This window comes from Chenopodium album, chromosome 21 (assembly GCF_948465745.1).
Source record: "Chenopodium album chromosome 21, dcCheAlbu1.1, whole genome shotgun sequence".
NCBI classification, from domain to species: domain Eukaryota; kingdom Viridiplantae; phylum Streptophyta; class Magnoliopsida; order Caryophyllales; family Amaranthaceae; genus Chenopodium; species Chenopodium album.
The window spans coordinates 3,575,002-3,587,289 of record NC_137854.1 but is presented as its reverse complement, the minus strand read 5'-3'; the positions used below and the strand labels follow the sequence as shown (position 1 = coordinate 3,587,289).

General features: G+C 37.5%; 1 protein-coding gene across 1 annotated transcript; it reads left to right on the top strand.

Annotated features, from left to right (window-relative positions):
• Positions 1–1,274: 1,274 nt before the first annotated feature.
• Positions 1,275–11,154, top strand: LOC145601438 (MICOS complex subunit MIC60, mitochondrial-like). Its single transcript, XM_081657459.1, has 12 exons — positions 1,275–1,471; positions 1,743–1,812; positions 2,772–3,485; positions 7,223–7,339; positions 7,459–7,611; positions 7,784–7,861; positions 8,346–8,438; positions 8,524–8,643; positions 9,573–9,650; positions 9,815–9,994; positions 10,384–10,485; positions 10,649–11,154. The coding sequence occupies exons 1-12, from the start codon at positions 1,461–1,463 to the stop codon at positions 10,880–10,882; spliced, it is 1,950 nt and encodes a 649-aa protein (XP_081513585.1). The 5' UTR covers positions 1,275–1,460; the 3' UTR covers positions 10,883–11,154.
• Positions 11,155–12,288: the final 1,134 nt, after the last annotated feature.

Here is a 12,288-nt window from a genome sequence, read left to right as displayed (position 1 = left end):
CTGGGGGGTGTAAAGCAAAGTCGTGGTTGGATATAAGGGATGATGAAGGCTAGTTAGTGGCAGATCTGGCCTGTGGTTAAGGTGGCTCATTGTTCAGCTCCAAAAGTGGCTGAAGTAATGGTGATCAAATGTTCTTTGAAAGTGACGAGAAGGCTCGAGTTTTATTGAATCGAAGTGGAGAGCAGTTTGCTAAATGTTGTTCATGTTGTGAAGACCGTGGACAGTGCAATGACTCTTATTAACTTAGTTATGTATTAGAAATGATAGCATATTTTTTATGTATGAACTTTCACTCATATCAAAAGATCATGTAATACAATTACTCACTTAGTAATAATGTGGGGTATTGGTGGTAAGTTGGTAACTTTAAGTTTGTTCGTATAGGTCCTTTCCCTCAAAGCATATTTCTTTGGTAGACTAGGATCTCAAAATTATGGAGTATATATTTTTTTGGCGAGCACGAGGGGCAAGCCCCAAAAAGAAGGAGAAAGCTACAAACTAGAAAATAAAGAAAACCAAACGAAACAGAAAATAAAACAGCTACACTACAAGCTAAAACAAGCTAGCTTAAGCTTTATTCTTCGACACTTGTCTAGGCAATGCCATTCCCCCTAAATCCTCCAATAAAACAACATCAAGATCCGCCGGGATCGCCTCAAATATGATCAACTTTTGCTCCAAGGAAACGCCATAATTTGCAAGCCAATCCGCACTTCTATTTGCTTCCCTAAAGCAATGCTTGATTCGAACTTCCCAACCATTCCTATTTTTTAAAAATATGGAGTATATAAACATAGCTATTTTTATTTATAAAAGAAAAAAAATATATGAAATATAACTTTATTGTAATTTTATTTAAGTCAAAACGTCAACCACTACCTCAAATACCAACGTCAAACTGTCCCATAATATTTCGTTGTACTCCTTTAATATTTAAATAAGTGAAATGTTCTTTTTTACACATGTCAAGGTAAAAATTTGACAAATAATATCTTTAATTATTAATAAGTAAAAGATTGTAACAATTAAATATTGGTAATAAACTATTCATTGAGTCGATTTCAACAAGTATCTAAAAGAAATTTCAACAAGTATCTATGAGGTTGTATTTACTTTTTTGAAGGAAAAGTTGTATTTACTTATTTAAATACGAACGGAGTAATTTTTACATTTTAGTTTTTTAAAAAAAAAACAAAGATGAATTGATTGAATTGAATTATATCATTTTCTGCCATTTTTTTTGTTACATTCCAAAAAAAAAAAAAAAAAAAAAAGGGTAAAACTGGAAGGGCTACCCTTCCATCAGCAAGCTAAAGAGCTTTCCAGTTTCGAGTCTTCTCGCGTACAAGGTTCTTCCAATTTGAGTCCCCAAATATAATCTGTGAAGATTGCTCTTTGAATTGAATTATTCAAATCCCCAAAATCTAGGGTTTTTATGTGTTAACTTGTTACATTTGATAATGTTGCGGAGGTACGATTGAAATTTTGGTGTTTTTCTCCTCTTTTGTATTTCAATCTAAGTATTTGGTATCAATTAGCTTTCCTTTCATTAAGTAAGGCTCTATTAACTTAAATTCGCCCAATTTTATTTCACTATCATCGAGTTTTGTGCTGTTTTTGATGTGATTTCTTAGTGGAATTGTGTTGAAGGGTCTATTTTGTGCATTTTAAAGCAATTTCTAGTTGCTGCATATGATTTTGATTGCCATTGTCGAATTTAGTTGATGATTGTATGTTTGCAGGTCTGCTTTGGCTCTTTCGCGTCGTCGATCGCTCATTGGGAGAGCATCAAGGCAGTCTTCAACTCCTCAGGCAAGTCTATAATTTTTGCCAAGCTGTTTGTATTTGGGTTAGCAATGTTGAATATCTTGGATTAGTGCAGAATAGATAGGTGTTACTTCCTTTGTTCTGTAATGTAGAGTATTTAAGGCTGGAATTACAATGTACTCTGTGATGAGTAGCTGTTAATTATGGATTTAATATTAATGAAATGACAAATCATATTGATTGGAACAGCTGCTTTGAATCGATGCACTCGGGTTATTCGATGGTAATAGGGGAATATAAGGGTGGGAACCAGGAATTAAGGGGTGTTAGCAATTGGAAAGGATCAAACCTTAGGTTTTCTTATATGGGTTTATATAATGGAATAGAGGGAAATGGGGAATTGATAGAAGGGTATTTGTTTTGTTCAAATTGCTATTATCTTGTTATTACAAGTCATTTTGGCCATGGGCGCCCTGGATTGGTTGAAAGTATTGGATGTCCAATGTAGGTATATCTGATGTGTTCCTTTTAATGGCAAAGGTAAAAGTATAAGAGATGATGGGTGTGGGTGGAGAAGGGTGGGTGGTAGAGAAGTTTTTGTTTGCAATTGATGATGGTGATGATTAATTAGCTAAAGGATGGAAGATAATTTGTTATTCATTTGATTTGTGCATTGTTTGGGGTGTAAAGGGGGAAAGGGAAGGGGGACTCGTGACATTTGTGGTTTGTGTTATTATATATTTGGTATAGATTTCTATTTATACATTGCTCTAACATAGATAAATGGTATACTCGTCAAAATATCCTACGCTGTAAATCAAAAGGCATTATATGCCTCTTATAAAATATAATTTGTATCAATATGGGTATGCCATGGCTGTACCATGTTGGCTTGTATTGCTTTTGATGTAATGGGCTTGTATTATTTGAATGTTAGCTTGGTCATACCTGTTAAATAGTGAAACATAGTGACTGAACTCTTTGAATTTTCTGACTTTGAGCAGATATATTCATCTGTATACCCTAGGAGGGAATTTTCCTCTATTCCTCAGCAGAATGCATCTCCGGGTCCTAGCTCAAAAACCAAGCCAATTGGACTTTTTATTGGAAGTGTTGCCTTTGGTGCGTGCTTCTATGCAGCTTATTCCAGAGGATATATTAATGTTTTATTAGGCCAGAAGGAGCAGAATTCTGATCCATTGAAGGTTGGCAATGGGAAGTCACCAAAAGTTGATGAAGGCCTTGATTTCCCAAACAATAAGGATCCTACACCTGTACATACCAGCAAAGACTCTGAAACTCTCAATCATCATGTGAATGATGAGACAGAAAGACAGTCCGCCATGGACCCTGTTGGAGATTCTGGCAAATATGAAGGTGAAAATAATTCAATTGACAAAGATTCATCAGAATTGACTAATGAAGCATTTACTCATGCTAAGGAGGAAGACTTGCCAAAACATTCTGGTGATGTAATTGCAAAAGGAGAACAATTGTCAAAATCTTCTCTGGAGGAAACAGCAAAGGATGAATATTCAAGCTCTCAAAAACCTTTTGCAGATAGTGCAGACGTGAATTCTTCAGGGGAGAAATCTCACATTGAGCAGCATGAGACCGATGTAGACCAGCCGGCGATTACTGATGCTGGTGCTGTTCTCCAAGGAAACAATACAGATAAAGATGACATAACGGAGCTCAAACCACAAAATGAACCTAAGGTATGTTCTTGTTTCATAATAGTCTTAACACTCTTGTGCTTGAATCCATGCTTTGTAGGACTCCAGCAGTCCAGGTAGGTTGTTGATGATGTATCTTGTTACGATTAAATGTGTTGAAAATTTGTTATGTACTTATGTGTATGTACTCATTCATCCTTATGCTGTTCTTATTCATCATTCCTTCCCTGTTAAGATTTTATAGGACGAGAGATTTCCCGCTGCCAGTCCCAAGCCTGGATAAAGGAGGAGGGTTACGGTAGGCCAGTGACAGCCAGTATAAAACTTCGTCACATCCCATGACATGAGCCAAACAGATATTTTCGTGGGGGCGTTCCCTACTCAGCGACGCGCTGCACTTCCTAGACCCGGGTGTAGTGATAAGTATGCAAGGGTTGCTAGGTCGTCGCCCAGAAGCGACGCGCCACATTGCCCGAGTGTGGTGTCAAATGAGCAAGGGCGTGCCATTGGGGCGTTCCCTACTGAGCGACGCGCTGCACTTCCCAGACCCGGGTGCAGTGATAAGTATGTAAGGGTTGCTAGGTCGTCGCCCAGAAGCGACGCGCCATATTGCCCAATTGTGGTGTCAAATAATCAAGGGCTTGGAGTTGGGATCAGGAGGGAGCGTGGGAGAAAAGAATTTAGTTTGCGGATTGGTTCTTGGAATGTGGGGTCTCTTACGGGAAAATCAGCAGAATTGGTAGAAGTAATGAAAAGACGACGCGTGAACATCATGTGCCTCCAAGAGACAAGATGGACAGGAGAAGGAGCTCGAGGCTTGGTTTTGGGGTATAAGGTATGGTATGTTGGGCAAGAAACGAGCCACAGAACAAGGAATGGTGGAGCTAGGAACGGAGTTGGTGTGGTTCTCGATGAGAGGTTGGCAAAAGAGGTGATCGAGGTCTATCGGAAGAACGATAGGTTGATAAGGCTGAAGTTGCTATGTGGCAAGGAGATTGTGAATGTTATCAGTGCTTATGCTCCCCAAGTGGGTTTAGATGCAGAAGAGAAACGACAATTTTGGGAGGACCTAGACGAGGTGGTGCAGGGTGTCCACCACTCAGAGAAGTTATATATTGGAGGGGATCTAAATGGGCACGTTGGGGCGAGCCGAGATGGCTATGAGAGTGTCCATGGAGGCTTTGGGTATGGGCAGAGGGACGCCGGTGGTGAAGCTATTATGGATTTTGCCCAATCATATGATTTAATTTTGGCTAATACTTGGTTTAAGAAGAGGGATTCACACTTGATAACTTTTCGGAATGGAGCAAATGCAACTCAAATAGACTTCCTGCTCACAAGGAGCATAGATAGACAAAGTTGCATAAACTGTAAGGTTATCCCAGGGGAGAGTGTGGTCACCCAACACCGGCTATTGGTAATGACTATTCGTCTGAAAGAGAAGGCGAAGAAAAAAGTTAGACAAGAAGAACCAAGGATAAGATGGTGGACCCTAAGGGATGCAAAAGCTAAGGTTTTTACAGAAAAGGTAATTGAAGAAGCGGATTGGGATGGAGAGGTGGATCCGGACATGACTTGGTTACGAATGAAGAACTGTTTCCTAAGAGTGGCCAAAGAGGTCTTAGGGGAAGTAAGGGGAAGAACTTCGGTACAGAGAGATACTTCGTGGTGGAATGAAGAGGTGAAAGCAGTAATTAAGCAAAAAAGGGAATGCTATCAAGCCTTAGGAAAATGTAGGAGTGATGAAACCTTTGCAGCGTATAAGGAGGCTAAGAGTAAGGCAAAGGCAGCTGTTCGCCAAGCAAAAGAAAAGGCATATCAGGAGGTTTATGAAAAGCTTGATTCCAAGGAGGGAGAAAGGATCATTTATAAGATGGCAAAGAGAAGACAAGAGGCAAGGAAGGATATTGGCATGGTGAAGTGTGTCAAAGATAAGAACCAAATGGTCCTAGTGCAAGAGGAGGGCATCAAGGACAGGTGGAAGGGGTACTTCGATGAATTATTTAATGGAAGTAATGGAGTTGTGATAGGAGATACCTCTATGAGTGATGAAGAAATCAACATGGAGTATGTGCGAAGGATTAGGAGAGTAGAGGTGGAGATTGCACTGAGGAAGATGAAACCTAAGAAGGCGGTTGGCCCTGATGGGGTACCGATAGAGGTGTGGAGGTGTTTGGGTAAGATTGGTATTGATTGGTTAACAAACCTTTTCAACAAGATATGGACGGCTACAAGGATCCCACAAGATTGGAGGAAGAGCACCTTGGTCCCGGTTTATAAAAACAAAGGAGACGCTCAAGATTGTTCTAACTATCGAGGAATTAAGCTTATGAGCCATACTATGAAGTTGTGGGAAAGGGTGATTGAACAAAGGTTGAGGGCATGCACAAGCATTTCAGATAACCAATTTGGTTTTATGCCTGGGAGATCTACTATGGAGGCAATCCATTTGATAAGACAAATGATGGAGTTTTATAGGGTAAAGAAGAAAGATCTTCATATGGTCTTTATTGATTTAGAGAAGGCATATGACAAGGTGCCAAGAGAGATACTTTGGTGGGCAATGTTGAAGAAAGGTATCCCACGAAGGTATGTAGACCTAGTTAAGGATATGTATCGGGATGTGTCAACAAATGTGAGGACATGCGGAGGGTTGACAAAAGATTTCCCTATTACAATCGGATTGCATCAAGGGTCTGCATTAAGCCCTTTTCTTTTTGCAACGGTTCTAGATGAATTAACTAGACCAATTCAAGATGAGGTTCCATGGTGTATGCTGTTCGCAGATGATATCGTTTTGGTGGATGAGACTAAGGATGGGGTTAATGTCAAGTTGGAGCAATGGAGGCAAAGGTTGGAATCTAGAGGGTTTAAGCTAAGTCGGAGTAAGACTGAATATTTGGTATGTCGTTTTGGCACTCAGAGGGGGACAAGCAATGAAGTGGTGAGTTTGGATGGAAAGGATTTGACCATGAGTGAATGTTTTAAGTACCTAGGGTCGATCATCCAGAAGAATGGTGACATTGATCAAGACGTGACCCACAGGATTAAGTCAGGGTGGCTTAAATGGAGAGCGGCCACGGGAGTGTTATGCGACCGCAGCATTCCCTTAAAGTTGAAGGGAAAATTCTACAGGACTGCCATAAGACCAGTGTTGCTCTATGGTACAGAATGTTGGGCTTCTAAGAAAGAGCATATTAAAAAGATGGAGGTTACGGAAATGCGCATGTTAAGGTGGATGTGTGGAAACACTTTAAGAGATAGAATCAGAAATGAGGTTATTCGCAAGAAAGTAGGTGTGGCGGGCATTGTAGATAAATTAAGGGAAAATCGTCTGCGTTGGTTTGGACATGTAAGACGGAGACCCGAGGGTGCACCGGTGCGAAGAGTGGAAGAGTGGGACCATGGAGGGATTAAACGAGGAAGAGGGAGACCAAAGATGACTTGGTTGGAAGGAGTGAGGAAGGATATGAAGTGCATGGATTTACGTGAGGATGAAGTTTTGGATCGTAAGGGATGGAGGAGAAAGATTTATGTTGATGACTACACGGAATAATCAAATTTGGTTCATGTTAGCCGACCCCACTTTTGGGATTAAGGCTTTGATTGATTGATTGATTGATTGATTGATTGAGAGATTTTTCTCAAAATTTAGTTACTTGTAAAGAAATGTATCCTGGAAATATATTCATGTATATGAAGGAAAAGTCTCTAGCCTTTTTTTTTTAATTTTTATTTTTTAATATTTATTCCTGGAAGTTGAAACTATCCCTTTCCAGGTTAAAGAGGAGTCATCAGCATCCCTTTTAGATACATATCATTTGGAAGACAAGGTTGATGATAGAGCTTCAATCTCAAGTGTGCATACCAGTAATAATTTGTCTCCTGGGGAAGAGGTATACATATTGGATGCATCTTAATATAACTCTTTATCTATTGTGTATGATTTATGTGAACATTTATGTTGTTTCAATGCTTGTTCTGTTTCTAATTTATTGGGATCTTTTGATTCAAGACTTCATCCAGTGCATTAGGAGATTCAGAAGATGCTTACATATCTAAGGACGGAAAGTTGATTTTGGATTTCCTGCAAGCCATCCATGCAGCTGAACAAAGGCAAGCTGAGCTGGATGCACGTGTCTTTGCAGAAGAAAAGAGGGCAATGAAGGTGATATCTCTCATAAAATTAGTATAACAGAGCCTTATATCTGGATTAAGATGTAAATAGTGCTGATCACTTGTTCAGTCAAGTGCTGGTAATTTTGGCAAGATAAATAGATAATTCTGTTAACTATTATATGTCCTGATTATGGTTTTTATTATTTTCATGGAAAATGTAGGACAAATATGAAAAAGAGCTGAAGGATGCAAGGGCGAGGGAACTCATGTATGCTGAAGAAGCAGCTATGTTAGAAAAGGTTATTTTGATTTCTATTATAAGCTTGTATTATATGGCTGTTCTGTTCTTATTTTGCATTTGCTTTGCAATAGACAGAGCATGTTTCTATTTTATGCTCAACTGTTACTGTTAATTAATAAATGTGTTACTGCTGCGTGCTGTAGCCTTATGGCCTTCTGTTTTTATTCGAGAAAAGGTAAGTACAACCACTGTATTTATTGATGGGTTGGTGATGAACATTGCCTGAAAAGTAATAATTAGGATTTTAGTTGTGTGTTCCGCTTGGCCTCTTAATTATGTCCACTTTGGTACTACTGCTTGTAATGCTGTTTAAGGACCAAGGCTCACACATTATAGGCATTATGGCCAAACTTCACACTAATCTGAGATTTCTGTTTTGCTATTTTCTTATTGAATTTCTGCTTGTTTAAATAATAAATTGGATTTTTATCTTTCAGCTCTCTGTCTTACGGTCTTACCCTTGATGTGATTTTGATTTGTAGGAGGTAAATAAAGAAAAAGCAAAAGCTGCTGCAGCCCTAAAGTCACTTCAGGAAAGGGCTGAAGAGAGGTTAAAGATGGAACTTGAAGAAAAGGTGCATATTTGATCTTCTACTGCATTTCATTGCAATGAAGCAATTGTCAATTTCAATATCCAGATACTTATCTTGTTCATTGCAGGAAAGAGAAGCAGAGTTAAAACAGAAAGAAATCAAGGATCTTGCCAAAGCAGAACTAGCTGCATCGATTGCACGAGAAAAGGCAGCTCAGATTGAGAAGATGGCTGAAGCAAATTTAAATGTATGTAATCGGCTTTTTGCTACTATATGTTTTTATTTATTATTTTTTAATTTTTCAAGTATCCAGCTTTTGACTAATCAATATGAAGGATTTTTTTTTTAATTTTTATTTTTTTTATCTGTCTTTTTTTAGAGTAAAGCATCTTGTAGGGTCTGCAAATTTATTGAAAATTGAAGATGTTTTAAGGTTCTAATTCAATGATGCTGATAGATATGCACAAAAAGTCTGTCAGATGCGTTTTTTTTTTATTTTTTTATTTTTTTATTTTTTATATATATATAGCTAATACAGAGTATATTTTAAGATAGTTGCTCTGGGATTTAATTTACTATAATTATGCTTTTGATTTAACTAACTGTTGTGTGCAGTCCTAACAGTACTTCATGTGGATCTAAACCAACTAATATGAATTTTGATATCAACATAATAATTAAACTCATATACAATTTAATTACTCCTGAAAGAATGGAAGTGCTTCTTGAATCCTATAACTTTTTGACCCAGATCCCTTCTTGCTCGGGTGAAGGGAAGATCTACTATATTTATCTGTATGTTTTTTTAAGTTTTAGATCTGAACCTTTAGAAGACAAAGTTGTCCTGGACATCTAAGTAATGGTGTTTGATTCCATATTAATGTATTGGAGATTCCAAGAAAGTCCTATGTTGACAGTTTAAAATGGTAAAACAGGCTTTGGAAACTCCTTGTTACCAATGAACATGTTGATGTATTTTGTGTATGAAGCTCCTTGTTACTAATGAACATGTTGATGACTTGATGTATTTTGTGTATGCAGTAGTTACTGAATTAATTGGAAGCATTTCTCAAATGTCTACGTTCTCTTGCTAATATCTTCTTGGTGTTGCAATTCTTGCAATGGATTATAACTTCTTAAGACAAGGTTTTGTAACTAGAAACCTTACTTTTGCAGATAAATGCCCTGTGCATGGCATTCTATGCAGGATCTGAAGAGGCTCGTCAAACTCATTCCATGCACAAGCTTGCTTTGGTAATGTGCTTGATCCCTCTGTTTTCTTTCGGTCTTTCCTACTATTGTTTCCTTCTCCTGGTAGTTGAGAAAAGAATTCAGCATATATATTGTTCATGTGCTGTCTGATAAGAAAATTATATGCTCTACTGGCCCTTGACCTATGTACTCTGTCATGTTTTCAGGGTGCACTTGCATTGGAAGATGCACTATCAAATGGGCTACCTGTTCAGTCAGAATTAGATGCATTGCATGTGTGTGTAGATAATGTTGATAAGGACCCATTATTGCAGTTGGCCCTATCATCTATTCCTGAAGATGTTCGCCTTCATGGCACAGATACTATTCTACAATTAAATCGGAAGGTAAGTTTCATTGTGTATTTGTTTAATAAATAGGGAGGGCAGGGAGGGGGATAGATTGACTGAAAGAGTGCTTTTCTCCCATATTTTTATTTCAACATTAGAAGGATTTGGTTTATTGAATGCAGAAGGAAAATAGCTCCCTTTGTTCCTCTTCACTTTTTTTTTTTTTTTTTTTTTCTCTAAAAACAATGTAAAATGGATATTCCTACTCTCCCTCTGATCCTCTCTACAATATCTTTTTTAAACAGTAGACTTAACTTTTGGATCTGTTCGCATATCACCGAGGTCTGGGGAGAGTTTTAATGCCGTGTGCTTCCCTCCCCATTTTTCTTGGGATGTTAGCGTGTGCATTTCTCTTAACATTTATTTTCATTTGTTTATTTGTGCAGTTTGATGACTTGAAAGGGACATTGCGGCACTTCAGCTTAATTCCACCAGATGGTGGCGGTATCTTGGCACACTCATTGGCTCATGTAGCATCCTTTTTGAAGGTGTCAATCCTAACATTAAACATTAAGCTGGCCGAAACTTCCCACAAGAAGGGATGATAATAAATAGAAAAGAAAAAATTATGAGCAGAAGAATCTTGCTATGACATTACTCTTTTTCACTAGTGTACCTCACACTATTTTAATTTTATCATTAAATTTTCAGGTCAAGGAAGCTGATCAATCTGGGGATGGTATTGAGTCTGTTTTAAATAAAGCTGAGAGCCTACTAGCCCAAGGGAAGCTCGCAGAGGCAGCTGATGTGCTTGAAGATGGTGTCAAAGGCAGCAAAGCCTCTGAAGTTGTAGGTGACTGGTTGAGAAGAGCTAGAAACAGAGCTATTGCTGACCAAGCATTGGTTCTCATTCAGTCTTACGCTGCTTCTATCAGCCTTACGTAAAGCTGTTCTCACTCCTGACCAACCCTGAAGACTCACTGAAATATTGAGTCATTTGTAGAAGACAGAGTGTTTGATCATGGTTTCTTTCATTTTTATGAGAAAAGAACAAAATAAAACAATAATACTTTACACAGGTACTGTATAAGGCTGCAAAGAGTTTTGTGTAGACTCACTGAAATTCTCCTGTATCATGACAGTATAACCAACATGTAATCAGTGCTGCTGGTTGCGATTCAAGAAAAGGGAAAAGAATGAAATTTTGATTACTATCAGTATTATATCCTCCTTTTGTTTGTTAGTTCTGTTTATTTTGTCAAGTATGAAAGAACAATATTTCATGTAGTTTTATTCTTTAAGTCAACTATAGCATTATCACAGAGGCTACTGAGACTGTGACATGATGAGATGGGATAACTTGTATGGTGAAGTATTGTTTTCTTTGTTCTGGTGAGTGACATTGACAGGCGACTCAGTCCATGAGTATTAGTTGAATGCTTACATAACTTTTCATGATTTTTTCTGACTGTAATTTACTATATTTAAGAGGGTTTGTACTTACCATGGAGCAAAAATGATTAAGCTGGAAATCGTTTATATTGCGAATTTAAAATGTTGTACGTAATACATAGATTAATGAAATTGTATAACGTGGTTGATTATTAAACAAAGGTATTGTATCAATGATTAAGCTGAAGAAGCATGATTAGCACGTGAAGTAGTGCAGTTGACAACTTTAAGTTGGCTGGAGCACTATTATGTCAATTGTGGTAGCGGCTTAGCGGACAAAATTGTTAAAAACCGTATTGATTTTGTTTGTTCATTTGCTAAACATGAATGGTGGCAAATCAACTTCATTTGCTTACTAGAAAGTTATGTGTACTGCTTCTTTTGCTTTGTTATTTTATTTTTAATTCATGAAGTAATTAAATTAAATAATTTGGTTTGCAATTGGAATATTGCAACTTGTCCTACAATAATGACTACTGATTATCCACAAAGCAAAATACTAATACTTCAAAAGACTTATAATTGAACTTTAAATTTTGATAACAATGGCTCATTTTGAGACGGAGGGAATATGAGGTATCCGTAACATTCAAGCCATGATCAAATTTATACAGTATGATAACTAGAGTATTGAAAAATGGACATCTATACACTAAACTCTAATTTTCGGAATTAAGTTAACACTTGCATTAAAATACAGAGTTAAACTAAATAATGACCAATAACACTCCTTTTACAACTATCACTTATTATTGTCTCATGACATACAAAAATACAGTACAATATAGCTCACCTTTATGCAAATCTCATTAAGCCACTAGATGATCTTTTGTAATTCACAAGACAATAAACAATCATATCAAATCTTCTTTTGTGTGTGTCCAACAACCTTTTGTAAG

Coding starts and splice junctions, on each gene's coding strand:
- LOC145601438 (XM_081657459.1), top strand. Junction 7,612..7,783: donor AAGAAAAGAGGGCAATGAAG/GTGATATCTCTC, acceptor TGGAAAATGTAG/GACAAATATGAAAAAGAGCT. Junction 8,644..9,572: donor TGGCTGAAGCAAATTTAAAT/GTATGTAATCGG, acceptor TTACTTTTGCAG/ATAAATGCCCTGTGCATGGC.